Source organism: Falco rusticolus, chromosome 7 (assembly GCF_015220075.1).
Source record: "Falco rusticolus isolate bFalRus1 chromosome 7, bFalRus1.pri, whole genome shotgun sequence".
NCBI classification, from domain to species: Eukaryota; Metazoa; Chordata; class Aves; order Falconiformes; family Falconidae; genus Falco; species Falco rusticolus.
The window spans coordinates 51858972-51886077 of NC_051193.1; the positions used below are offsets into that span (position 1 = coordinate 51858972).

Genomic DNA, 27106 nt, shown 5'->3' on the forward strand with positions numbered 1-27106 from the left:
TGACTAATGCAGAGCGCTAAATTAGTTCTTCGATCACAGATGGTTCCCCCCTTAACTCAGGCTGTGCAGACTGCACTGACGAATGCTAACTTTTAACAGGCTGTAAATCAGCCTGTTTTCCTTCCACAATTCCTCAAACACACAATCCTAGACCAAATGATGGCAAAGACTGTTTCTGGCATACTCCAAACTACAGGCCCTTCCTGCCTGTTCTGTCCCAGTTTAAGAAACCATTTGCAAGCTCCTGCAAGCCCTCAGAGGCTGGCTCTATGTGGCTGCTCCACCTTGAGATCCAGGAATAGCATTTTTCCATTCAAGCTGCCCCTGACAGAAACACATCTGGTTTAAGCAGAGGGGCAAGAGTTGTGCAAAGTGGCCACCAGACCTAGCAGATTTCCCAGCAACTTTCTGGGTCATCATATGGAGGGAAAAGTGGAAGGGTTGCTGGCAGACTGGACAGCTATTTTCCTCACCGAAGAACCACTGGCTGGCAGCACCGCATATTAGGTTATCACAGGCATCGCAAGCCTGTTGAGGAGGGAAAGACAGACAGAACTATGCATCTCAGACAGATTTGATCCTAAGCTGGAAAGAACTCAGATTCAGGTTTGTCCTTATGAATATCCCAGCTGAATCCTCCCACATAAATCTTATTTATTTAGACTATCTAGTGCCCAAGAGGCATATAACACTGCTGATTTATCTGTGCCCTGTGCTTCCTTCAAGCAACACTATTTCTATGTTTGGATAGAACCAGCCACACACAAACACACAAAAATAATAAAAAACCAACCCAAAAGCAAAACAATGACAAAAATGCAGAAGCCTTAGCATTTGTTTCCCTCAGCATCCCAAACTCTATAGGATTTGTATTAGGTTTTATTTTCAAAATAATGACAGGTGTTCAGTTTGCCTAACAGAAGGCACACTCCCCTGGAATGATAACCCACTTCCTTTTAGTCCTTATGCTGATGGATACCCAAGCAGGATTTGGAACATCTGAGACAAGTTCATTTGTAATGAAGTCCAACCCTTCCTCATCAATCCAGACCAGAAAAACCTTTCCAACAAAGCTTTTGTTGAAACAGAAACATTTCCATTGAAAAGTTTTGGTTTCATCTGACTGGCAGTTTACAACTGAAACTACATCATCAAAAAGGTTCCCAACTAGCTCTTGGCTTGGACCCACAGTGACCTCAACCCTAGCAGATGTTTGGAAGCCATGGTACAGACAAAGAAACAGAGAGCGACGCATGGACTAGTTCATTGACTGCATGTACCTATGATCAGGATAAGGGAAAGTTGGAGGAGGGGTAAGCTACCGCTTATTTCTTAATTTAGAAGTTCTTGTGAGTAGAAAGCAGAGCAAACGTAATCTACCACATCACAAATTCATGACTTCTTAAAAAAGATCCACCACAAACTTGCTTACTGCACCTCTAGAGTATTCTCCCTCAGTTCTTTCCTACAGTTAGTACCTGCTCCCTGCGCTGCCCCTTCTGCTGCTTTTTAGCCCTTACCATCCTTTAGCCCCCCTTGGTCCTCCTTCCACATAACTTATCCATTTATCTTTGATCCTCAAGGCCTATCAGGCCTTTGGTAGGTATGTAGAGCTGTATGATGAAACAAGGTCAAAGCCCCTTTTTGCTCACAATCTTGTCCATGGAAGAAACTGTAAAAGGTCAAGGCTGTGTTCTCAGTAGATCGTTGCCCAATCAGGCACTCACAAGAATGTCTCACTGCTTTCTTTCTCCTTCACACAGGCTCAAAGATTCACGTTTTCTTCCTTCTCTCCTTTTTTCCCCCCCTCTTCCATAAACTATGTTTTGAATAGTCAGTTGGCCAAGGCAGCAGATTCTGGAGAGTCTTATTCCAGGCCAAATAGCAATAAAACTCATTTGGCATGTTCATCTTATTGGGAAGGTAATAAAATTAAGGAACAGGGTTGCTATTTTGGTAAGTCATTCCTCAGTAAGGTTCTGATGACTAAGAAAAAAACTTCCATTGAGCAAGGGAAGCTGAATGCTTCTCACAGCTGAACGAGTAATGCAACAGGCTTGTTATGATAACTGAGATGTTTGTAAAGCACCAAGAAAAGGCAACTTCCCAACAGTCAAATGTACTGACCCCTTTCCTCTTCATGCTAAACTTGAGGAAAGAACTAAGGAAAGGTTAAGCCTGGAGAAAGAAAGCTACTCACCCTTCCCAACTGGCATGATGGTTATAACAAGAGCTGCCCGCACAGCCAAAACACCTGCACAGGAAATTAGCCCCCTGGAATGTCCCTCTTTGCCTTCTCCTGCCAAGCAAGTCTGCCCACAGTCAAGAATGACTGATAATTATTGAATTTGGGTTGAACAGTTTCAATTCATAAAATTTCCAAAAATATCAGTTTGGTTGAGGTCCCAACAGAAGATGAGGTGAAGATGAAAGAGGAAGAAAAAGAAGGAAGGTGGGTTGGTTGCTCAGGCACTAAACAAAGCAAAATACATTCTTCATATGCCCTACTTCTCCCCCAGTTTTAAAGTGTAATTTAACTCTGAAGAAGGGCAACAGTACAGCCCTGCACTGTCTTTCTGAGTTGTGCCTTCTGCATCATCCACTTTCCTTCACGCTGGATATAGCAATGAAAATAAATATTATTTCTGTTAGTCAACAGGGTCTCTAGAGAAGGACTGGGTTTGTGCTGGCTCATATATCATCCAGCCTACATGACTGAGACAACAGAATATTGTTCGCAGTGTATTACTCAGAAGGGACCTGAACTACAGTTTCCAAGAACTTCTACAGTACAAGCAGAGTTCTGGGCAAGGCTCATCTTTTTGCTCTGTTTCTGTATAGTGCTTAGCACAAAGGTCCATGATAGGGGATGTAAGACAGCGCCATAACAAACTACATTTGCATGGCAGAGTATTAATCCCACTCATTTTCTCAGACAAACTGTGGCCCTTTTGAATCACCTGGGAGAAACAGATTCCCGAGTTTGCTGTAACTAAACTCCCTGTCAGTCTTTTATTCTCATGCATCAGGGAAGGAAAGGTACTCACCTCCTTCCTTGCTGACTCCCAAGCACCCTTTCAGCTCCTGAAGCGAGATCGACTTGTCCTTGTTGAGGTCACAGTAGTCAGTGAAACGTCGGGCACATTTCTTGGGCTTGGCTTTCTTCTTTACGTAACGCTTGAAAGGCTTCAGCTCCCGCTTGTTAATGTCATTGCTGCTGTTGTTGTCCAGCTGGCTGAAGTACCAGTGTACCACTCGCTCCTCCAGTGTGTGGCTGGGGTCTGGCTCAGAGAACCTGGAACAGAGGAAGCACAGGCCCCCAACAAGTGGGTGCTCTCATCAACACTGTCAGGAACTTTCTGAGAAGCCAGAGCTCCTGACCGAGTCAAAACCATGCCATGCCATATTTAAAGCAGGTAAAATACACAGGTCTAACAATCTCTTCCTTTTAGCTAGTCTCTTTTGAGAGAGATGAACTTCTTCTAAAAATGTCCTTTACCATTAACAAGTGGTGCCAAGAGATTGCTGGGGACTGATACCCTCAGTAGCTCTGGTTCTCCTCACACCAGTTGCTGAAACTCTGCCCAGTCCCAGAAGGATCCCCTTCAGAGGGCAAGAGGCAATCTCCATGGTCCTTTTGACCCTTGGACTCCCATTCAAGTTACTAGCAGGAGAGCTGTGAGTGTCAGCTGCCATGGTAACTTCTGATAGCAACATCTAGACTTCAGAAAGGGAACAAATTCATTTAATGCAAGACACATTTGTTATTTGAAAATGTCCTTGGCAAGATGCAACGTTCTTGCTGTATCTATTTTTACGATCTGAACTCCTGTGCTGTATTTTCATCATATTTAATGCTTTTTCACAGGGATGATATACACACAAGAATTCCACAGCAGACAAGCACTGCAATTCCATTAAAAGCAATACTACAGAACTGGCAACTTCAGTTTGTTCCATTTCTTACTCATTGTGATATTTGAACTTTGACGATATTTGGCTCACATATTCTTTCTGTGGACAACAACAAACAGTATCAGAGAGGAGGAGAAGAGGAGGAGGAGGAAAAGCAACAGCTGAAGATCCATGAACAGAGAATGCTGCCATTCAAATGCCAAGTCATCACTGAACAGGCACTGTTATGTCACACCATTTAAACGGTGTCTGGTGCTCTGCAGCAGCGGTAAAGGGGTTATTCCTCAGCAATACTGAGAACCAAGGAGGAAATTCCTTCTAAAGAAGAATTGTTTAAAAATTGCACTTAGTTAGTTCGTCTTTTCTTCATGTGATGAGTGTGCCAACAGAGAAAGCTGAAATGATGCTGAAATGAGGCTGAGACTTGAGCCTTTTTCCTCCCAAGAATAAAGCGTTTCAGTGCATGGAGATTAGTGGATAGGTAGTCAGACATGCTACACTGGCACTGGCTGCTCTGACTTATTCCAGCAGACATCTCCAGCTGCCTACATTTCTTCCCCAGCAAGGAGAGAGAGACAGTTGCATGCTGCAAGCAGCCCAATTCTGGTGTGAGTTTGGGGCATTCTAGCTGATGAGGAAATATAAGCCCAGGTACCTTATAAAATGCACTTTAAGACTCACCAACCTTGTTTCAGAAACTTGTAGGATATATAGTTAAATCGTCACTGAAAATTTCTTTGTTGGGAACTACAGAAAATTCTTTTGACCTTCTGATAGAACCAGTTTTGCCTCTAAAATGAAGCTACAGAGCCTGAAAAATAAAGCCCCCACCCTATCGCCATGGTAATTTACATTACTAGTGAAGGAGTCTGAAACATGCCGAAAGCAAGCACTGGAGCTTAGGTGGAGAACAGAGATCCCCATTAACCTTCTCTCATAGCTTTAACACACAATGTATACAAAGGATACAATTTAGAAAGGTAGTTCCTATCCAGAGGCATCTGGATCCTCACAGCAAGTAAACACACATGGTAGGGAGATGCAAATAAACTGCACAACATTTTTCCCAAGGTCTTACTTGAAACTAGCTCCATCATTTAGTTCTTAGTTGGGAAGCAGCCTGGTGTTCAGTCACAGCATCTGGTCAATGTACAGTGGGATAAACGTTGTTGGGGAGAAAGAAGAGGTTAGGAGTAAGTCTGGCTTAGTTTTGGGAGCCAAAACACAAGGCAAGCCCCTGGAGCCACCTATGGACAAGCAGAAATTGCAGGAAGCTAAAGGAGTGCCCAGACTTTTTACAGCCTTGAAATTATGCAAAGACCAGGATGACATGAGAGAATAAAAACACATCCTGTGGCTTGTTTTTATGGCATTTACGAACACAGCCATTGGCCTCTCTCCCTTTCGGAAATGATCTGGCTGTAATTGGAAGAGTAGCATGTTTCCAAGAGCCACAGGGAAGTTCTGTATTAGAAGGGACAATATTCTGCTTTTGCTGAGATAAAGCAATAAAACCTGAGCTTTTGCATGTGAGATTCCCCTTGTCCACACCTTGGCCTGCCCTTTGTTTCCTAAAGGCCCACAACTGGAGAGGCAGAAACGGAGAAAATAGCAGAGCATCTCAGAACCAACAGCAGAAAGACAACAGGAAAACAAGCTTCTCTCTACCTGCTGAAGAGGCACTCAGAAAGCAGGAGTTAAAAGTGCCATTTTACAGAGGCACACCGAGAAGGAGCTCTCATGAGTTACCAAGAGAGGCAATATAGCTCTTTCCAGCAATTCCATAAAGAAAATCAGGGAAATCCACAGGCTAATACAAATACATTGACTCATGAGGTGGTGATACATCAATCTTTGCCATTCCAAACATGCTGAGAGCTCATGCTGAGAACTGCAGCATGCTAATGGAGCTAAAGGGAATTAGGTTAACTGCTGTGATTGTCGGAGGAGTGAAGATACAGCCATTCCTTAGTTTCTACCACTTCCTGGTGGCTGGCTTAGCAGGATTGCAGTTTCTGAGTTAGCTGCCTGCCCTTTCTGATGATCATCAAGCATCCCAGTGCAGGAAGGATCCACATCATCTCAGTGCAGCCATCTCTCCCTGACTCATAAAATTACATGATGCAGAGAAGAAGGCTGAGGTTACCATACTGTATCCAACTACCTTGACTCTGACGGCTGCCCATGCAAGACACTTATGCACTGTCCATGAAACATGAACTGATGCAACTTCACAGCACTGCTAAGCCACCTAGCTTTGACGATGTGCCATGACAGCAACCATACCTGCTGCGTCAGCTGCAATAAATCTGGGGGCCCTAACTGTCCTGCAAGCACAGACTTTGCAGAGGTATTTCCCTCTATTACCTCTCCATTGCTGTTGCAAGAGAAACAAATCAGCCCTCAGATGCAAACGTCATTTGTTGGGCTGCCTCTGTACTCATTCAGACTATAAAGGAATCGGAAAAAACAAAGGAGAACAAAGCTGCCCTCTACATTTTGCTCTAACACCAGTCACACAAAAATCCACTGAATTCCATTCTCTCACTGAAGTGCTATAGCAGTTTTGTAAGGCTGAGTAAAGACAGACATTACCAAAATGCAGACAGCCTGCTCAGTCTTCTGGTGTTGACTACATTACAGCTGTACTTACTTTTCTTCCTAATTGTTCCTCTTCAGCACTCTATGGCAAAACAATCAGTCCTAAAGAATGATTGCTGGGGAAGCAAAGAGCTCTGTGCAAGCTGATTTTCCAAATCTAACCTGCTATGCTGGATTGCTTCCATATATAAACCAGCAAGTTCAGCACCATTATGCAGCATAAACCCACCCACAGTCCAACACTGAAGAGAAGCATGGTCTGTCATTAACAGCCTGGGACAGGGAACCTGCTTTCTCAGCTTCCTTATGAATTTGTTGGCATCAAGTATATAGTCTTCTCTAAGTAGGCTTTTGCTCCTCCTCCTATATAATGTGCATCAGCTCCCTCACAAGAGGAAAAGAATTATTTTTAGGTGGCTTCTGCTTGGAGATATGTGGGTTAAGGTACTGTTACTTTCAACAATACTATTTTCCAGTCAAGATGCACTTCCACAGAACACCTTCACATCATCTGGTGCAACTGGGGTACAAGCAGAAAGCAAATAGGCTATGAAAAATCATAGAAATGCACTTTTGCAGCTGCACTGAATTCTGGAGCACAGAGAGAAAAATATGCCAAAATATCAATAGAAAGCTTGAATATGCACTCTGCATGCAGTCTGTAATGCTCTCCAGCCCTTGAGGCCCCTTGCAAGAAAGGAGGCGTTAACTCAGTGGGAAGAAGCAGGGAAGAAGGGGAGGTATATAGGGTAAAGTATACAAAAGCAGCAAAATGTCAGACATTACTCACATACAGAACCATGTACAGTGTGCAATCACATTACGGTCCATAGAACTCTGCTGTCAAAGTGTAATATGCCTCACTAAATTTTACTAAGTGAACTGAAGTCCCTTCCTACCAAAGCTGATCCTTTGCTCCCTGAACAGTTGCATTCCACTGCACAGGCTGCATGGACCCACAGTACTGTTCCAGTGACAGAAAATCCTAATACAAAATACTGCTTTGACAGAAAGCAAGACTGCAATCTCTGAAGTACCCAGCAGGTGACCACCTGTTTGAAGACCTGTGGAAAACTCATTCTTTTGTAATACAAACATTATGCAGTAACAATAGCAGCTAAGGCAGAAGCATGGGAGCAAGACCAGCCTAACATCACCTAACTGGACTGCAAACAGAGACTATAAAGCAGAGGGAGCTATTCCAGGATAAAAGCACACCGATGGACAAGAAGCTGCTAGCAGAAGCAACAGTGTAGAAAAAAAAAAAATGAGTCCAGCTTCCACCTCTAACACACAAGGTATGTTTGTGGTCAGGATGTCTACAGGAGTTAAAGTTGTAAGTTTCTATGACTTGAAAAATATTTTGCAACGATGTATATACCTTGCTTGGTGCTGTTGACGAATGAATGGATGAGAGCAAAGCTGAAGAAATGACAGGACTGGCCCTGTGACAGTCAACACCCATGACAGCATTGATGATGTCCACCAAGGTGGCTACAGGGAGTGGTGGAAAGCGACGAGTTTAACAAACTGAGGTAAAATTCACAATTGTTCTTGCTCTGCTTCCACTTCTTACTTTCCTTTCGCTGTTATTTGCAGTTGTCTATTTTAAAGGCTGTAATGGTGGAACATGGCTTGAATCAAAGAGGATTAATCTAACGGAATTGCAAAAGGATCCTGTATTTGTTTTATTATTCTCCCTTTCCTGCAGCCAAAGAATCAAGAAGTCAGCAGAAAACCTAAGCTGTGCTCAGACTAAACCAAAGGGTACTACAGACTCCAAATTCATTACAGGGAATGCATAATTCCTCTACAGTTGAAACTTAGGTTCCCATTACAGATCCAGTTTCTTCTTCTCCTCTGGATAAGTTGCATATGAAACAGTATTCTGAACACAACTTTTCTGAAGATTGTGGGATAAATAATTTAGAAGGTTTAAAAATCACCTCACTTCACTCCTCATTGACTGTTCAAAAATCCTCCTCTTACATGAACTCTCCCGTATGGTTAATTAGGCTAGAATTTCCATAGGAGCACAAAGAGAAGTTGGTATCCAACTTCAATTGAAATGCAACAGGAGTTGGGCATAAACTTCCCTGAACTGTTTGGAAGTGTCAATCTTTATTAAAACATGGCTTGGCTTCAGAACACCCTGGAGATGTGCTGAGCTGTGCTTGCCTGCTTCAAACTGCTCAACTAGAGCATGAAAGGGAACCTCGGGGGCAATCTTCTGAAGTACTTTTTAGGGCTATTACATGGGGAATAATTGGCAACTTAAAATGAAGGACACAGCTGCTGTGTTACATGATAAGGGTGGCTGTTGTAAGCTGCCCTTTTAACCCTAAATTCCATCGGGCAGTAATACTTTTGCCGATAACATTACAAGCCATAGTGCACACATTTTGGAAACTAAAATTCATTTTGGAATTGGCAGGGACCAAAGAGATTTTCTTGGATCAGGGAAACACAGGCCAGGATCCCCTTTGGTCTATTTTGGTTTAGGCCCTGTGTGATATGAATATGTCCAAATTAGAAAGTGGACTAAAAAGCACTAAAGTGAAGTCTAAAATTTAAAAAGTGCTGCTCCTATTATACAGGATTTATACATGAACATTCTCAACTTTTTTCAAAAAGGATACCAAACACTGGTTTAATAAAGCAATTTCCTACAAGCTCTCTCTTAATTACTTTGAAAACATACAGTAACAAGATGTGCCTTGGAGTTATTACATAAACTTAAAATTAAGAATGAATTTTACCAGAGATTTTCTGTTTCAAAAGTCTAAATGAAGTCTACTTGGTTATTTTGCTGTAATATAAACCAGGGCCACGAGGAAGGGAAGTTCTCATCTCATTTACATTATTGTAAAGCAAGAGTAACTCAATTAAAGTCAATAGCTTTGAACTTGCTTAAACGAGACAAGACCTATAAGGGATTACAAGGTTGTTTTAAGCATGCCCAATAAAAAAAGAAAAGTCTTATCAGGTTTTACTTACATGGCCTGCAGCAATCCAAGTTGTACAGCCTCACTTTGCTGCTACTAGATTGTTTCTGTGTGTGCCAAGTATAAAGTGTGCAATTTAGCATAGCTCTATGTAGTATTTTAAATGCAGATCTTTGTCATTTCTCCTCATGCTCCTTCCCCCCCACGCAAAAAAAAAAAAAAAAAAAAAAAAAAAGCTAATCTTGACATCAATTGCAAAGCCACAGATAGTTTTGCAGCATAAATAGGTAAAATCTTGAAAATGAAGACACACAGCAAATGCAAAAAGTTTTCACTTGCATATCCAGATTCAGACTGAAGGCAGCAGGGTAATCTAATCTGATTTCCTATATACCATACTGACAGAATGTGAATCAAATTACTCTTAGGACCGTAACTCAGGTTTGACTAAAGCAAGCCTTTCTGAAAGGCATCAGGCCTAAGATGAAAGCCTTAGAGGGAGGGAATCTGCCACCTCCCTCATGACTTCATTCTGCCTTAGAATTACCCTTGCTTTAAAGAAATTTTGATCACTAGTTTGTTTATATTCAGCTAATCATGTTCTTCCCTGCTACACTAAAGAGCCTGCAGAGCTTTTGTCCCTGTGGAGATACTCAGATTAGACAAAATCATCTTTCAACCTTTTTTTTTTTGGTTCTTTTAATACCGTAAGGAAGGCTGAGCTCCTTAAGACTCCCATTGTTAGGCTTTTTCAGTCCTCGGCACCTTAGAAAGGCTCTTCTCTGTGTTTGGTCCTGTATTTTAATATTTATAATAAAGGACATTGTATGCCAGTACCATCTCTCTGCTGCCATGGAGAAACAAGCATACATCCCCCCCCTTCCCTAGAACTCCTGCTTGCTGCTTCTCCTGTCGATTAAAATACATGAGACAATATACGGGGCCAAGTGACATGGCTTGCTGTTTGCCTGGCCTGCCCCCTGCAACAGGCATAAGCTTTGCTGGTGGTATGTTAACGATTTACCTTGGATCGTTGGATGCATTTGTTTAAATTCTAAAAAAGGCCAGGGAGGATGAAATACTGAACACTGTAAAGAACAGGAAGAGGCTACAGAGGGAACCATTGCGTATTTAAATAGAGAATCCCTTCTGCCATCGTTATGGCAAAGATGGAGAAGAGCCTGCAGTAAGTGAAGCTTGTCTCCCAAATAAGAAAACTGACATTAAGACATTAAAACTGACATGACTGACATTAAGAAAAATCAGATAGCCAGATCTCTAGCTTTCCTATTCAATCTGACCTTCTCAGCAAACCTGGGCCAGGGAGATACAAGGATAAGCACTGTCATAAATCCAGTATTTTGTTAGTTGTTGAGGTTGGAAATCAATTAGCCCTATGATTAACCCTGTAGGTAAAATATTCCTTTGTCTTGGAAAAGAGCTTTCATTTTCAGTGCCAAAGTCAAGTTAGGTCACCCAGACAGTTTCAGATATTCCTGAAGAGAGGACTGAGGACATTCCTCCCCTTGAGAAACTTGGAAAGCAGGACTCATTGCAGAGACAGCTGCCCTGCAAACTCTTACGAAATGAAAGCTGTACTGATTACATTTTTATGTAAGTACCAGAAACTCCTTAAAATGCCTTCTTTTTTTTCCCCCAAAAAAATAAATGGTCCCATCATGGCATGGTGGGATGGAAAAGCTTGATGCCTGGTTTTGGGGGTATGTGCTTAGTCTAGCTGATGCACATGGAAGTTTATGCCAGAGCAGTTTCCTGAATTTAATCGTGGCTCTGGGCAGACAGAGTATTTGGGTGGTAGCAGTCTTTCACCTTACAAAGGACAGCCTGCTAAAAGATTTCTTTTTCCCCTTGCAACTGGGCTGCCGACACTGGAGCTGAAAATAAATCATCATGACGACTGTGTGAAGAGCTGGCCAGTGAAAACTTCTACTAGAAAGGCATCTATTGAAAGCTGAGAAATACACAAAGCTTGGGGAACATTAGGAAGCAAGCCTGCTGGTTTATAGAAGTGCAGTGGGGGCATACATCTCTGGTCTCTACAACATTGGTTTATATTAAGCTTTATTTTAAGAGTGATGATTACATTGGCTGGGTTTCAGTCCCAGTGCCAAAGATGCCAAATAAATATCAAATACTCTTCAGGGCTTCCTGCCACCCCTACCTATTGCATTCGAACCATGCAAATTAGATAGAATTGACATTGGAATGCTTATGGCTGGGAGAGAACGATGTATTTCCCATCCTTGGGGCGTTTTTCATCCTGTTTATATGAATACAGACATGCTAGGCATATACTGCTAATTTGATGGGTTACAGAATATTCAGCGTGCAGGCACTCAGCCGCTGGCCTGATTTGTCAGATCCAAATGTAAAGTTAAAACCATATGGGTTCACAAGCAATCCATACTGAAACCAAGGGGCACAGAGGTGCCACCCAGAAAGTTTTTTGCCATGAGTAGTTAAAGATGGCACTGCTTTCTTCTACGTTTTGAAAGAGGAAAGCAGGAGATCAGCATTACTCTCATATTGGAGCAATACCTATGGAAGTAACACATGCACAGAGGCACCTCCTTCATCTCTGCACCTCTATGAACATGAGCACATTAGTCATTGTGGCACCCCTGTGTGCTAAACTAGCACTGACTCCTTTTATAGTCGGGGGAATCCAGAACCATAGAAGCCTCGACTAGCAAAGGCAATACAGCGCTTCTTCTAAACCCATCACAGTCTGTTCTCAATGGCCTGTCCTGCCTGTCCAGCATTGCAGCTGCAGTGCTAAAGGGGATTTGCTGTTATCAAGCAGAAGGGGGAGACAAGACCTCAGCTTTGCTCCAGTCCCCCAGAAACACAAACTTCTGCCCACCTCTTCCAACAGTCCTGACCTGCTGCTCTTTCCAAGAGGGATGAACAGGCAGCTGGTCAGAGGGGAGGGCCGTGAAAAACTGCTCCTCTCCTCCTCGGCAGGCTGGCTGCAGCCCCACAGCAAAACCACAGCGCTAGTACTGCCAAGAATTCGGGTTTGCATTCTTCACTCCCTGTGGTAGCCACTAGGCCACACGGTCTCCTTCAATCCATTTGCATTTTATTAGGTCTTTTAATGCACCAGGGGACAAAAGAACAAGCCACTTCCTCCCAGTGAGCTCTCATTTCACACTTCAAATGGGCTATACTAACCTTTATGGCGCAGCAGCTGCCAGGGAGGAGGGGCAGGAGGGAGGCAAGGCTAGGATGACAGGACAGAGCAGCTTCTGAAGATGCAGCTTCAGCTCCTCTTCCAGCAACCCAGAGGAACCCAAATCAGCCCAGAGCAACGCTTTTCCCTGCTGCCCCACCTCAGGAGCACTCCAGCTCTGCAGCCACCTTGGCAGCATTCAGCCTGAGTGCTTTCTGGACTCACCTCCCAGCCCCAGTAGGTGCTGCTGAGTTAATAGCCTGTACCATGTCTGTAGTCAGAGCATCAAGTAAGCTGGTAATAAATTCAGCTTTCTTCCCTTCTGGGCAGCCTGCAGAAAGAAAAGACCAGGTTTAGTGCAAGTACACATAGGATTGGTCTGCCACCCCAGTTCAGCAAGGATCAGCCAGAACCTCCTTTGTTTGTTACATGGCAGCCATCATCACAGTCCCTAAGGAAAGGCAGAAGAATCCCTCAGTAGGCTTCTCTGTGTGGCAGTTTGTCCTGCAGCTTTTGTCCAGGCACAAACAGGATCACCAACAATATCTGGCAGGAATACCGTGTGGTTAGCTTTATGACCTCTCCCAGTTCTCCATCAGCATAACCACAGGGATGTGCTGGAAGTGCCCTGTAGACAGGAGTTCCCATGGTGACACTTGCAGAGAAGTTTACAAAACAGCTCATTACCTCCTGGGTCATCTTCCTCTGCAAATGTGGCTATTCTGAGGTCCTAACTGACAGTTTAAAGCTTCCCAAAGCATGGGTCAAAGCGAGGACTGCTGCTTGCACTCTCCTCTTCAGGCACGGAGAGCATTGCCTGCCAGCAGCTACCACAATAATTCAGTTCTTTGCATGATCACACTGCACGGGAAATACGTCAGTCTAAGTCAACCCGTGGTAATCACCCTCAGTCACTGCTGCCTTAAGCAGGCCAAAGCGGGCTGAGGATGAGCTTGGTAACCATTTCCATTACTTAGTGCTGAGGCTGTCTAGTTTGCCACCATCATAACCACAGACTGACAGAGCCTCCTGTCCTTAACGGTGCCAGCCTGTTATGACACAGCTGAGACGAAATTCTCCATCTCCTCACCATTATGAGGTAATCTATGCTGTTTCCTTGCTTCTTAAAGGAGAAAAATCATGCTTCATTTACTACCATATTAATCCTGTAGGCTCTAGCGTACCACAGAATGAGCATACTTAACTTCAACCCATCATCTCACATCCTATTGTCTTCTCTTGACGTGATAGAGAAGCCATCACTACATCCCTCACGTCTTCTCTTGCCCCAAACCACCATGTACAACCAATTAATCAGCTGATTAAGGCAGCAGACATCAGAAAGCCTCCCCCAGGAGCATATAGCAGTGTCAACACTTCCTGCTTTTCTCAGACAACCAGGGAAGCACGTGTAGCCCAAACAGAGCACCAGAAACTTACTGTAATCCCTTGATGGCTGAAAGAAGCTTGCAAATTGATCTGACAAAACTCCCTCCTTTGGAGTACTACAGGCTCTGTTCTCTGCAATAGCTAACCAAGAGTCCCTTGCCTGTCTCCATATTATGTGCATTACACACACGCACACCCCTCAGCACTCGTTTGGCACATGGTCCAGAAAATGTCAGCATTGTAACGGGTAAGCTGCTATGGCAGCCAGAGTAGACCACTCACTTAAAGGAGCTTTTTGTTGCAGTAATGAGAAGGTTGAAAAACCATTTGCTAGAAGTCATGTCCCTGGGGCCTCAGCATCTCACCGTCTGCAGGAATTAGCAGCTTGCCATTTGCTATGTGCAAGCAACACTTTCCTTCCTTCTTTCTTTCTTCTGGCCACAGCCATGACACAGTTTGTGAAGAGGGTATGTGTAGGTGTGCAAGGATCTGGACTTATGTCTCCCCCACCTCAGCCTCTGCCAGGGTCTCTTCACACCAGCCAAGAAGCATACTGCCTTCAGCACAGAATGGGCAAACCTCTAGAAGAGGAATAACATATGGGGTCCCCCTTACAGAACTGAGTGCAAATGATCAGTCTCAAGTTAAAGCAGGGTTTTTTTCTTAAAATTCAGTTGTGCTAAGAAGAGCAGAAAAAATAAAATCCTCTCTCACCCCCTGCAGTTCTGGCTCACCAGTGAACTTCTGCATACAAGAGTAGCTAATCAGACTAACCTCAAGTCTGCACCAAAAGATCATGCAGCACAGCACCTACCATGGCAGGTAAACCAGGATAAAGTCTCTCCATAGACAAGGATATCTTCAGTGACAGGAACCATTATGCTAGCCAATGCAGCCAAGCACAGAGATGAAAGTTTACTCAGGCACACAAATGTGGCTTGAGCTGAGAGGGGAACTCTCCTGGATTATGATGCTAGGAGCAGGCCACTATGCTACAGAGCATCATGTGTCCTATTCTGCATCAAGCAGTTCTCATCCCCTTGTCCAGCTGCAGTGCAGAAGGGAAAGGAGAAGGGAAACAAAACCATTCTATCATCCTGAGATCAGAAAGAGAGTCTCAAAGAAAAAACCCAAGAGCAAAGGGTTTTCACAGAGGAGTTCTGCAGAGGCAGGCATGAAGTACAGGGAGAGGCAGTAAAGGAAGAGGAGAAGGGGATGGAAAGAAAGGAAGTAAGATTATTCTATTTTAGCGTGATTTCCTACAGAAATGAGCCTTAATGCAATCATTTAGCTGGTTTCCCTCCCTCTACCCCCCAAAGTAATACTTGAACCAATTGGCCAATTTCATTCAAATGTGAAAGGGAGGCAGATAGGAAATTTCTATGTGACTTGTGAAAATAAGGAGCTACGCAGAGTAGAGCTCTGCTGAGGGCAGAGTTGCTAAGCAGAAAGCTACGGGGCCCAACATCAGAAGCTGGCAGGAGGAGAGTTATGAGACGCAGAAGGCAAACCTGGAACAAATCTCATTTATTTTGCTAACCTGCTCAGGGACAATTCACTTTATGCTAGCCCTAGAAAGGGCCAGGAGAAAATGGAGTAGATCCAGAGCTACCAGCTCTTTCTACAGACTTCTCCATCTCTACCACTCCCTCAAGGTAGAGACGGACCCACTGTAGCTTCTGTTTTCCAGCAGTCAGCCCCTACCCAGGAGAGCAATGGTTGACCTCTAAAGTGAAGGCCCCTCACTCTGCTCTTTAGAAAGGCAGCGGGAAGGAAAAAACAGCTCCCAGGCAGGTAGGATAGCATTTTTAACAGCTGCACAGACACCTATGCCCAGCATATCTTCCTGGCAGAAGCAAAGTAGGCAAACAGTAAATTATGGCTTTTCACTCTGTTAAGAAGGGAAAGCAGAATATAAACCAAGCAGCAATGGGAGATAAAGCAGGTCCCAGGCAGAAAATGAGGGATAAAGTCCAGCTGAGGAGCCAGCATTAGTTAAGGGACCTTAGTTCATCAGGAACGCCACTCTGCCTGGTCCATGCAGTGTCAAGGAGCCATCTGATGCACTTGACAATTACAGCTGTGTCTTCTTTCACTGCTCGGGGAGCACCAAGCTGCTCAAAAGCCCTACTAAATGGAAAGGATCCTGTCCTGGCCAGGCTTTGAAGAACTTTTAACGCTGAGCCCATTCTTCCCCCAGGGAACCTACAGGCATCCAGGTTTCTTTCCTGAAAATTCTGATCCCAGACATGTTTCCAAAGGGCAAACAGGCAATAAACTGGCCCCCAGGACACTCCCAGCCTTTTCCAGTTCACTGCTGAAACTGGAGGTGATCCAAAATAACACAGAATAAAACCCACGATAAAACATGCACGGTGAGGGAAATCCCCCATCTCCTCAACAATATTCTCGGCCTCTTAAGAGTCCCAAGTTGAGACAAGGGAAGAAGGCAGAGACAGGATCTTGTTCCTCTCTGACCTGGAAGTTCTCTGTCCTTGAATGGATCATCAATCTCTGTGCTCTTCGATCTGGCATCGCTTTCACACACTGGGGTCTCATAGCTGAAAAAGGAGAACAGCAGATGCTAAACTATGTGATACAGCTTTAGTGTCATCAGGTGGTTGCTAAAGGGTCATGTCTTATCTGCTTACTGCAGGGGAAACCAATAAACCTGCAGAGGAAATATTATTCTCAAGCATCTATCTGCTTATGGACAGTCAGCAACAGAAGTGGAGGGAGATAGAAGAGCGTACTCTGAAGTCTAGTACTAGCTACCAGCCCAAACCCACAAACAGCACAAGGCTCTCTTCCAGCTCTTGTGGGCACATGCTGAGCATTTTTTCAAAGCTGTCCATGCTCTGCAGAACCACTGTATCTAGCAGAGTTTAGGTCCCAACTCCTACTGGCCTGTTTTTAGAACCTACAATTTGTTTCCAAACCCCAAGTGAGAAAAGATTCCCCAGGTAGTTTTAAGTTACAGAGGAACTTAAAGAAAAATCTATCACTGGCTTAAAATCTAACACCACACATCCAAACAGTCTTCTATGTCCATACTGGTCAGGATCCAAGTGGCTACAGCATGGTAGTATAAAGCAGAGGATAATGCAACAAAGCTACTTGTCTTTTCACTGCTTATGCCCCTGATCTGTATTCCTGAAACAAAGCCCTGGTTCCTGCTGCCACCCAAAAGCTGCAAGCCAGAGAAAAACCAGGTTATTTTGCATGAATACTTAACACAGGGGAAAGTAAGGGCAGTAGTCACTAGGCATCAACCCCTACATAGAGGGACCTGCGTAGTAACATACAATAGGGAACATCACATAAGGCATTGCTAGCTCAAAGGAAGGCAGTACAGAGCTGACTGCTCTAGAAGTAAGAACTTATCTGATACAGCAACAGAATTTTTTTATATCTCATCTTCTCCAGGCAGGTATCTCACCAGGCCTACAGCTCTTACCGAGTGGAAGTACCAGGCAGGGGGCGTCCTGTGTCCACCAGGACACACCAGCAGTACCCAGTCGATTGGTGGCATTGCACTGGTTTGTAGAGCCCTCCAGGAGCGCACTCGGGGATGACGATGCCTTCACGGGGGTTCTGCCTGGCCTCCTCCAGGGCGCTCTGCCTTTCCTGGTCACAGGAGTGAACTTTCTCTGGAAGATGGGAAGGAGGTTGGAAAGGGTGGAGAAAAAGAAGTCAAATCAAGATCACCTTCCTCAGCTCAGCAGGATATGGGTATCCTTCACATGAGGAGAACTTTGTGTCTGTTTCCTTTTCAGCAAACACCAGCACGTCTACATCCCTAGGGACTCAGGGACTTCCAGGTTGAGAGCTTCCTCCTACAATGGATTATAGACATTGACTGCCAAGTGCCCAGCAAGCCAGGAGCAGCAGGAAAAACTGTTCCCATTCATCTGGGTTTTGGAACAGAACTATCAGATAACAATAATTCACTATTACTGCAGCCATGGGGTAAGCATTTCCCAGATCATGTTTTCCCATACTGAGAGACCCTAAATTATGACTTGTATTTTCCAGTTAAACAAAGGAGGCAAACACCCTGCCCTGTCCCACCGTCTCTTTCTCCAGACAGCAACGCACTCCTCCCTCTCAATAGCATCTCTCTGACACGATCACAAGAGGAGCAGAAGGTTATGTTTTAACACCCTTATGCAGTGCAGACAGCACCTTGCACACACCTGCAGGCAACAGAATGAGATATCCCATTCTACCCTCACTGCCTTCACTTCTCTAGCACACTCTGTTGTCCTCACCTGGAAAACAGAGGGCACCCAACAGTGCTCCCCACTGCAGGGTAGGTAGGACCCTGTCCCTTAATAGCTTATTACACAGAAAAGGTTATTTCTCAAGATGTCATCAACCAGAGAACAGTGTACACAGGTGGCACACACCAAAGAACAGAAAGAAGCCCAGAAGTGGCTTCTGCAGCCAGCCTGGCACCTTTGGCCCTAACACTGCCTCTTCAACCACTGCCTGCAGATGGGTGCTGACCCGCTGCCTCTTACATGGACCAGCCATTAAAGGGGGAAGAGATGCACAGAGTACCCACAGGACATTAAGATGTATTTGGCTCAACAGTTCTCTATTACAAGTCTCCAAACATTCTGACCCTTTGAGGAGTAGGAAAATTATTTCAATTTTGGAAACTACTGAAGGTATTACATAGAAAAAAACCAAACCTGTGCATGTAGGACAGAAAGCAGTCAAGGCAGCTCAGCACAGGACTTAAAACATGTCTAAGTGTAGGGTAAAAAAAGACAGCAATATAACTCCTAAATTTTATCCTTGGGAGAGTGACAAAAAACAGAAGCAGAAACAGTTGTTCTCTCCTTGCCTAGGTTTCCTTTCCTTTGCAGTTTACTGTGGTTTTTCTTTTCTTTTTATAAATAAGCCACAACATCTGAAATTCCTTGCCATGGCCAAGAATCCCCTCAAGCTTTCAATACATAAAATGCTTTAGCACTGACAGGCAATGACACCACAGGTTCATCCCAAACCTGCAGATGTTTGCACAGTCAGCCAGCAGACACAGCATGACCACAGCATCCTGCCCTCAGGACAGGCTCAGCACACAACTAACACACGCTCACTGTTTCTGTGTATTTTGCCTGCCTGCCTGCCTGTACCCCATCAGTTACATCTTACATTTTGGTGATAAATTCTGCTACAGAGAGTAATTTTTGTTCCGTGTTTGGGGAACAGAAGGGGTGCTGATTGACAGCTAGAATTCCTCAGCTTGGTAGCAGCAGGTACAGCACAAAAAAAACTCCAGTAGGTCTGCACAGTGTCACCCAAGTACAGCATGCTTTGGGTACCAGAAGCACTTTTACTGGTTTCTAATTGAACTGTAGCAGCTAAAGAGCCCCATAGCCCCATAATGGTCTGTCTCTCTTCAGCATTTCAGATTGCTGTTGAGGTTGGGAATATGAATGGCACCTGAATTTGCCACACACAAACCCACACAGCCAACACACAGAATAAAAACTTTTAAGTGTCGGCAAGTCTGACTCAAGCAGGGAGAAACTTGATCAGGAAGGAGCAGGAGGGGATAAAGTCAACAAAAACTGAAAGGGAGCTCAAGCCTCAGCTGATATTTAAGCTGACTTCACTTTGCTGACAGATTTCACATTTAAAAAAACGGCCCTGTGACCGTTCCCAAGCTGTATGTGGACAGAGAAGTCATTGAGCCAGGGGCCTGCAGGCTCCTTAACAAACCACTTACATCATGAGGGGCCCCCAGTTAACCGCCATCTGCTGACAGCAATTCACACCTTGGCCCTCAGGTGAGGAGGATCCTTCATGCAGCTTGGGGAAGCAAGAACAGGGGCAGAATTCCCTACCATCATTGTATATAATAAGCAAAAGAAAAAACCCCTTCTGCTGAAGACAACTACATTCCAGGAATTTTTCTATCTAAACCCCCAAAGCTTCCTGAGTGCCAAGATCTCTCAAGTCCTTTGAGTCTTGCAAAACTAGCACTAAAAATTACTCTGAAAAAAATGAAGTGGTATTTTTTTTGTGTGTCAGAACAAAAAAATATGTGACTTTATTGAAATCAAGAAGGAGAAAAAGAATAAACGTATTTCAATGACTTAATATCTTATTTTACATACATCTGCAGTTAGGTATGCAATTACACAGAATAAACGTACATACTTACACATTTGTACTGTGCTATAAAAAATGGCAAAACATACTTTGCACATATTAACAGAAATTTGTGAGACTCGAATAGTTACAGCATTTACTACCAGAATACAGAACTAATTGGTAGTCACTCCTGTTTGAAGGGTGTTTAATGGCTGAGTGAAACCAATCTTACAGGTTTTGTTCCGTTGATATCAAACAGATGCAATGATGCAAAATCTGCTATTGACACCGGTATTTAGTGGCCCACCATTAGCAACGACAGCAGTACAACTGAAAGAGCAGGGAGATCAGATTTTTCTCATTTCTAGCATACATCTAGAAGTAGCCACTATGAAAGTCTCATCTATCCCATTACATCCTGAAGAACATAAAACAGACATACTGGGGCAAACCAAAGGCCCAACTTGTCTGGGTCACCTCCAGCTGTGGCCAGAAGCAGCAGCTTAGAGAACAGAGGAACGAGAAGCATGTACTTCTTTCCCCCATGTATTTCATGTCTCAACCAGTTGCGGATCAGAAATTTGTGGACACAAACATGAAGTCTGCATTTAGCGAGTAGCAATGTTTTTTCTCTTCCATCAGTTTGCCATGTCTCCCCTCATAAACTTTTATTGATTACAACATCCTGCAGCTACTTCTGTGGCTTGACTACGTGTTGCATGTGGAACAAAGCACATCTTTTGGTTTAATCTAAACCTGGCTCCAACTAGTTTTGTTTGCTGACCCTAGTTGTTCTGGAGGATGAAACAGTGAACAGTTAGCCATCTCCCTCCCTGCCTCTCACAGCTTTACAGACTCCTGCTTTGTCTCTCCTACATGCTGAAGAGTCTCACCTGCCCCAGTTCTTTCTCTGAACCCTTTCTGGATCCACCATACATACCTTCCCTGAGCTAGAGGGGATCAGAACAGCAAACACATTGAAACTAAGGGGAGGCTCTCACACCTGCCTTGTGGAAAGTTCCTTCAGCAACATCTGGCTACTAAGCAGAGCATATTGACTAGCACTAGCCCCCAGAAAGGCTCTCCCCTCCAGGCTACCACTCTAACAGCACTTAATTCCCTTAAAAAAATAAATGTGAATGTTAACAGTTGGGGTGTATTTCAACAGCCAGAAAAATCAGCTGGGAAATTCATACCATCGGCTCCCCTAGTACCGGACTTGGCATGAACTGCATACACTGTCACCCTGAAAGATGGTCTCATGGGTAATGAAGGGACCATCAAATGCTATCCCAGCTCCAGGACACTGAAGTCAGCCTGTTCCAGTCAGACTGCTTACTGGAAACTTTGCTGTTGTTGCCAAGGCCAGGTTTATGGAGGATAGTGAAATCCTATAGCCAAGCTAGAAGGTTTAATGCCAGCTATGAAATTAAGCTGTCATCTAAGAAAGAAGCATATATTTATTATATGTGCAAGGTACTTAAAAGCATATTCCCTGTTTGAGTTAATGGGGGTTGCAGGCACAGAAAGATAAAGAAAAAAATCTTCCTTCTTTCCCTGTATTAAACATTTAGAGAGAGAAGAACATTTAAGGCACCAAGTCAGTGGGACACAAACAGCCCTCCTAGGACCAACCATAATATTACACCCTTTTTTCCTCTCTTAAAGGCACTGTCACATTCCCCTGTTTTCTGCCATCTCTGTTTTGACTTAAGACAACCATCAGCAAAGAAGCTGAGTAAAACTTGTTAATTCACTGTTGCTGGGGAGTGAAACCTTCGGGAGACAGCAAATCTAGATTACAGCAAATCCAATGACAGGAAAAAAAAAAAAAAAAAACGACAGGGAATGCATACACACACAAAGGAGGGAATCACTGGCAGAAATATCCATTTTACCTTAACTGCTCAGCTCTAAAATGCTGTTCGTTCTTTCTTACTCTTGACTGCTTCTACCACTCCTTAAAACATTTTTAGAAGTAGTGTCTCTGAAGCCATGAGCTATTGCAGGAAAACAAGGCTTGGACATCTGCAGTTGTACATTATTTACGCAGCAATTTTCCCCTAGTAATGGCCTTCGGAGAAATACATGGTCAGATTCATAAAAAGGTCTCTCATCCCTGGTCCCTTATGTACACACATTCAAACATACATCTAGTGCTTGCACAATAAAAATAAAAGTGATGGATGAGGTAAGGTACTCATCCAACTGTCTAATAAATTAGATGGTTATTAAAGAGATGGGGTGTTTGTTTACCTTACAAAGCTGAGAAGAGAGGGTATCTAGCAGCATCTAACCAAAGGCTTGTGCTTAACCGTTCTCATGCTCAGCTTGCAGAGCTAGATGCAGCCAGCGTGCTGCTCTGGGGACAAGGCAGCCTCCCCCAGCTGCCTCCTGACACGTAACAACTCTTACTGCTAACTTGAGCCGAAGGACCAAGCATCAATCACCAGGGCTGCAAGGATGCTGTAGATGATTAGGGTGGGACTTAAGAAGATCTGCCATCCAACCACATTAGATAGGGTTTTTTTTAGTATTGCTCTTCTGCATCCAATTTTTTTCTTATTAAAGGAAGGGAGAGACTGTGACCAAAACCAACCACCTTGGAAAGATCTCTACACCCCGGAGAGACCTCCCTCTGCTTCTGCCAGCCCCAATGAACCTATGTGAATAGCCTAACTCCAGAGCTACAGGCTATGCAAGACAGGCCAGATTTTCTTCTCTTTTCTGCTCTCATTTCTTTTGACCAGAAATTCTATCTGGACTGGGGAAACTTTTCCCTTGGAGTTCCCACAAAAAGCTTCAGTTTTAATGAACAAACATTCATCAGAAGGGTAGGAAAAAGTCTTTTACTGAAGAATTCTTGACCAATCCCTATTGTTAGTGCTGCAACAGGGACCTGACTTCAAAATACCATTTCAAAAAAACCAAACACATGCCTCTCCCAATTTTTTTTTTTGTTCAACTCCCAGCTTTCCCCTCTGTAAGGAACCAACGCAGCACCAAATGAAAGGCAACAGTATGGACATTTAGTGCCAAGTTCCTACAGACATCCTGTGCCAACCCAAAAGTGAGGGCTGTGTCTTTGTGCCTCAGTCTTCCTCTCAGTGAAACTATTTGCTTGTCTCCCAAGGAAGCTTAATTCAAGAACAGGGTTGATTTCTCATTTTTATTTAGCCTGTCTCTACACTGCTCTGGCAGAGAAGAGGAGCCTTGAACTGGTTATTTTATCATAGCATGTACACTGGTTTAGAGTTGCTTTTATGTTGCACAAGGGAGCTCTAATGTGAACAGGACTCAGGTCTACTCTGGGAGAACAGGTGTCTCACCCCAGTATGGAGCTTACAAAAGCTGTGGGCAGAAAGTGCAACCTCATTCCACAGAGAAAGTTCAGCACAGGTCTATTAGCAGCCCAAATCTGCATCCCTTCCACCTCAGAGTGGAAAAAGAATTTGAAAAGCCTTGGGTACGCACATGCACAAGGGCTGGCAGGACTAGCAAAGCAATGTGGTGAATAGGCACTAACTGCCTATCCCCCGAGCAGAGATGTGGGTGGAATGAGGGAAACAACCCCTTCTGTGTTTACTAGGAGCACAATAACAGCTGAGCAAATACGGCTCATGGGGATAGCATAAATCTCTCCGCACCTCTGTTAGTCATCAGTGCTGCTACCCGCTCCACCCTGTTGTGTCTGGGACCGTGGTCTTTCCATGGTATTCTGGCTAATGTAAAGGTAAAGAGAAAAACAAACCTTGCAGGTGCTCCCACACTGTACCAGTTGAGCAGTCCTTGCTTTACCTTGGTACTCACTCAATTTCATTTCTCAAGGCATAGGCTACAAAGGAAGCAGAGGTTACTACACGTTCCAGTGCTGAACAAGTACAATGCAAAGATTTAACAGGTGGCTTACAATTTTAAAAAATGCATTGTTCCAAGTGGCTCATTAAACTTCAGCTATCCAGGAACTCATCCTTCCCCTGCCATTTTCCTTCTGCTCAAAGCAATAGAGCTGCACTGTACTCCCACCGGTGTTACGTGCTAAGAAGCCTATTCAGTATCCACCCTCTAGCTTGGAATAAGGAGGAATGGCTGAAGGAAGCACTGTCCCAGGGATTACAGTGAACTTGCCAAAGGCCTTTTTGATGGACAACTTGTGCTCACTTTGCAGAACCTGTAGACATTGGGTGCTACCCAGCAAGGAAAGAAGTCTGCTCCACAGGGTTTCCAAACCACAGAGGAATAAAGCTCCATGCCTGGGCATCTTGAAACCCACCAGTTGAAAGTTACCTGTACCTGCAATTCTAACACAGCTGCCCTTCAGGCAGCTTTTGGACTCTTTCTACCACCACATCTCTCAAGGAGTCAGTCACACAGTCCCAGCCCTCCTAGAGCTGTAGCCAGACTAGCTATAAGGATAGCAGAAAGAGAACAATACTTCTTTTATGGCTACAGTACGTCATTCTGAAGAAAAAAATGCAAATATTTCCCTGCTTGTACACAACACATTAACAGAGCTCTGATTAAATTCTGGTTCATTAGAGTATAAGTCATGTCATTTTTATAAGAAAATGAGGAAAATATAGACTACGTACAGTATGAGATAGTTGCCTAACACTGCAGGTTAAGAAAAACACGCTCCAAGAGGAGATGTCTCAAAAGTTCTCTGTGAAACAGATCTTCAGTATTGAAAGTGATCGTAAGACTTGTGTCTTGTACCAAATTAAATGACCAGTTTGGCTAGTGGAACATAGCATGCAATTTACAGACTGAAATTCAGGAAAGAATTCAAAGTCATCTTGACAAATGGTTTTAAATCAGCATGATCACAACTTACAAGTACAAACCATAACAACCAGCAAGGAGAAATCCAGTGCATGGAGAGGAAATTACTGGCGAGACAGCAAGACTTGGAAAAAAATGGTCAGGAGCTTAGGTAGACCACGAAAAGTCTGCAACTTCATGACATTCAACAAAAAAAATCAAAACAGGTAAATCTAGCTGTGGGACATAGTGACAGGGGCCTCACACAAGAAACACACACTAAGGGCTGGTGAGCCTTTAAATGAGCCCTGTGTCCAGCTCTAGGCACCACACTTTGACGGAGAGGTGGACCATTTGGCAAAAGTGCAGGAGAGCGCAAAGGGAACAGGCAGAGGTCTAGGAAACTTGATCTATGAGAAAAGGCTGAAAAAATTCCATTTGTTTAGTCTAGGGATGACATTCAGTCTTCTGAGACATAAAAGCTGTTATACAAAAAAAAAAAAGGATGGTCATACATCTTTTTTTTTTCTTCACCATGGGTAGTTCAAGTAGCAGTCAGTTTACTTGGAGAAAGGAGATTTAGGTTTGATACAAAAAACTCCTGGTGATTAACTGTTCATTCATTGGAAGAGGCAGTGGGATCCCTGTCGCTGCATTTATAACAGGTTACATGCATCAGAGCTGCTGTAAACTGGATATGACCCTGAGTTAAGTTGGGGAGGAAAAAACCCCTATGTGATCTCTTCAGGTCTTTTCCACTCGCCTCACACAGACTGAGAAGCTCCAGCAGATCCTAGATGACTAAGGCAACCTCTTTGCAAACACAGTCTAAAATCCTGAAGATATTTCATCTCGTTTAAGTTTCCAGATTTTGAGGTCTGATTTTCCTAAGGCTTCCATATTCTATATGACAGCTGTAGCTGTGCAGTACCATTACAATGACAGTTTGCACAATCTGAGCAGAGAAAGTTTGGCACCAAAACGTAGCCCTCTTTACATCAGTTCTTCACATCAGGACAGCTCCTCAGCAGTAGAACAGCTTTCAACATTAGATGCTATCTTTGTGATTTTGAGTGGAACTTTCACAGAGTCTGCATTTTTTCTTCTCCAACTCCTCTTTTCCATTTCACATAGTTTCTAAGCACTGCTAGCTCGTGGCATATCTAGCTCTGAGATAAGCCACCTGTCTCTGAACACATTCATTCATTTTCCCTGTACTCCTTTCTCACTGCACTCTTTCCACACTGAGGAATGCTATTCAATAAAATGAGAAGCCATAGGTGTTTCCACTGGAGCCTTAAAATTATTGGGAAACTATTTTCACTTCCACACCTGTTTTTAATGTGCTTGGAACAAGTAGCATAGCAATTGTTGGAGGACTTGCCTACCTCTGCTGGCTGGAATATACGAGCACACTATTTTTACAGGATTGTAAGTGTATAGTTACAGACACCAAACAGAAAGCTTTTGAAAACTGTCACAGGGAGGTAAAAAGTATTTCAAACTGGTCTTCCTAACTACAGTAACATTCTTTTTTTATGCTATTGCTAGTGAGTAAAAGGGAGGAAGAGGAACAGGTTTATAGTGTGATGAATCTTATGGCAGATCAGCTTTTTCCTGTAATATTTAGCACTTTATGAGGAGGCAGAGGGAATTGCCTCTGACAGGAGTGCTAGCACTCACTCTTGGACATTTAGCTTGAGCCAGCTGTCTGTGCAGAATGTTCAGGCTTTGGAAGTTCAACGATGTAACATATGGAATTCAGACATCAGTCACAGGACAGAGAAACTGATTCTGTTCCATCAGTGTCACGAGATGGAGGTAGCCCTCCTTCCACAAACTGGGCTGAAAGGCAAAGGAAGGACTCCAGAGTGACACTATAGATGAGGTTACTGTTCTTCCCAGTAGAATTTCTCTGAATTGCAGAGAACTTACATAGGCAACAGGCCCTCCAGCTATAGCACCCCATGCATTCTGAGGGTACCATTTCCAGACAGAATGATAGCTTTGTGCTATCAGAGGCTGTTCAATAAGCCTAAGATGAGGTGGGAGACTGATGGCACCAGCAGAATCACAGACCTCCCTGCATTATGAAGTGGTGAAACCAGAAAAATGCCGTGCACTCACCCAGAGTGAGAGTAGCCAGTTTAACACATCTACCTCCCTAACACGTTCCAGGAGAATGAACGCTGCC

General features: G+C 43.9%; 1 protein-coding gene across 5 annotated transcripts in view; it reads right to left on the reverse strand.

Annotated features, from left to right (window-relative positions):
• The window catches only part of SMOC1 (SPARC related modular calcium binding 1), a 134841-nt gene that overhangs the window by 8455 nt on the left and 99280 nt on the right, over positions 1 to 27106 (reverse strand). For all 5 annotated transcript variants that reach the window (XM_037395273.1, XM_037395276.1, XM_037395272.1 and 2 more), the window contains exons 8-11: positions 17501 to 17693; positions 16522 to 16604; positions 12880 to 12985; positions 3048 to 3295 (exon numbers count right to left, since the gene is read on the reverse strand). In XM_037395273.1, coding sequence (XP_037251170.1) covers positions 3048 to 3295; positions 12880 to 12985; positions 16522 to 16604; positions 17501 to 17693 — 630 coding nt within the window. The remainder of the gene's footprint in view (positions 1 to 3047; positions 3296 to 12879; positions 12986 to 16521; positions 16605 to 17500; positions 17694 to 27106) is intronic.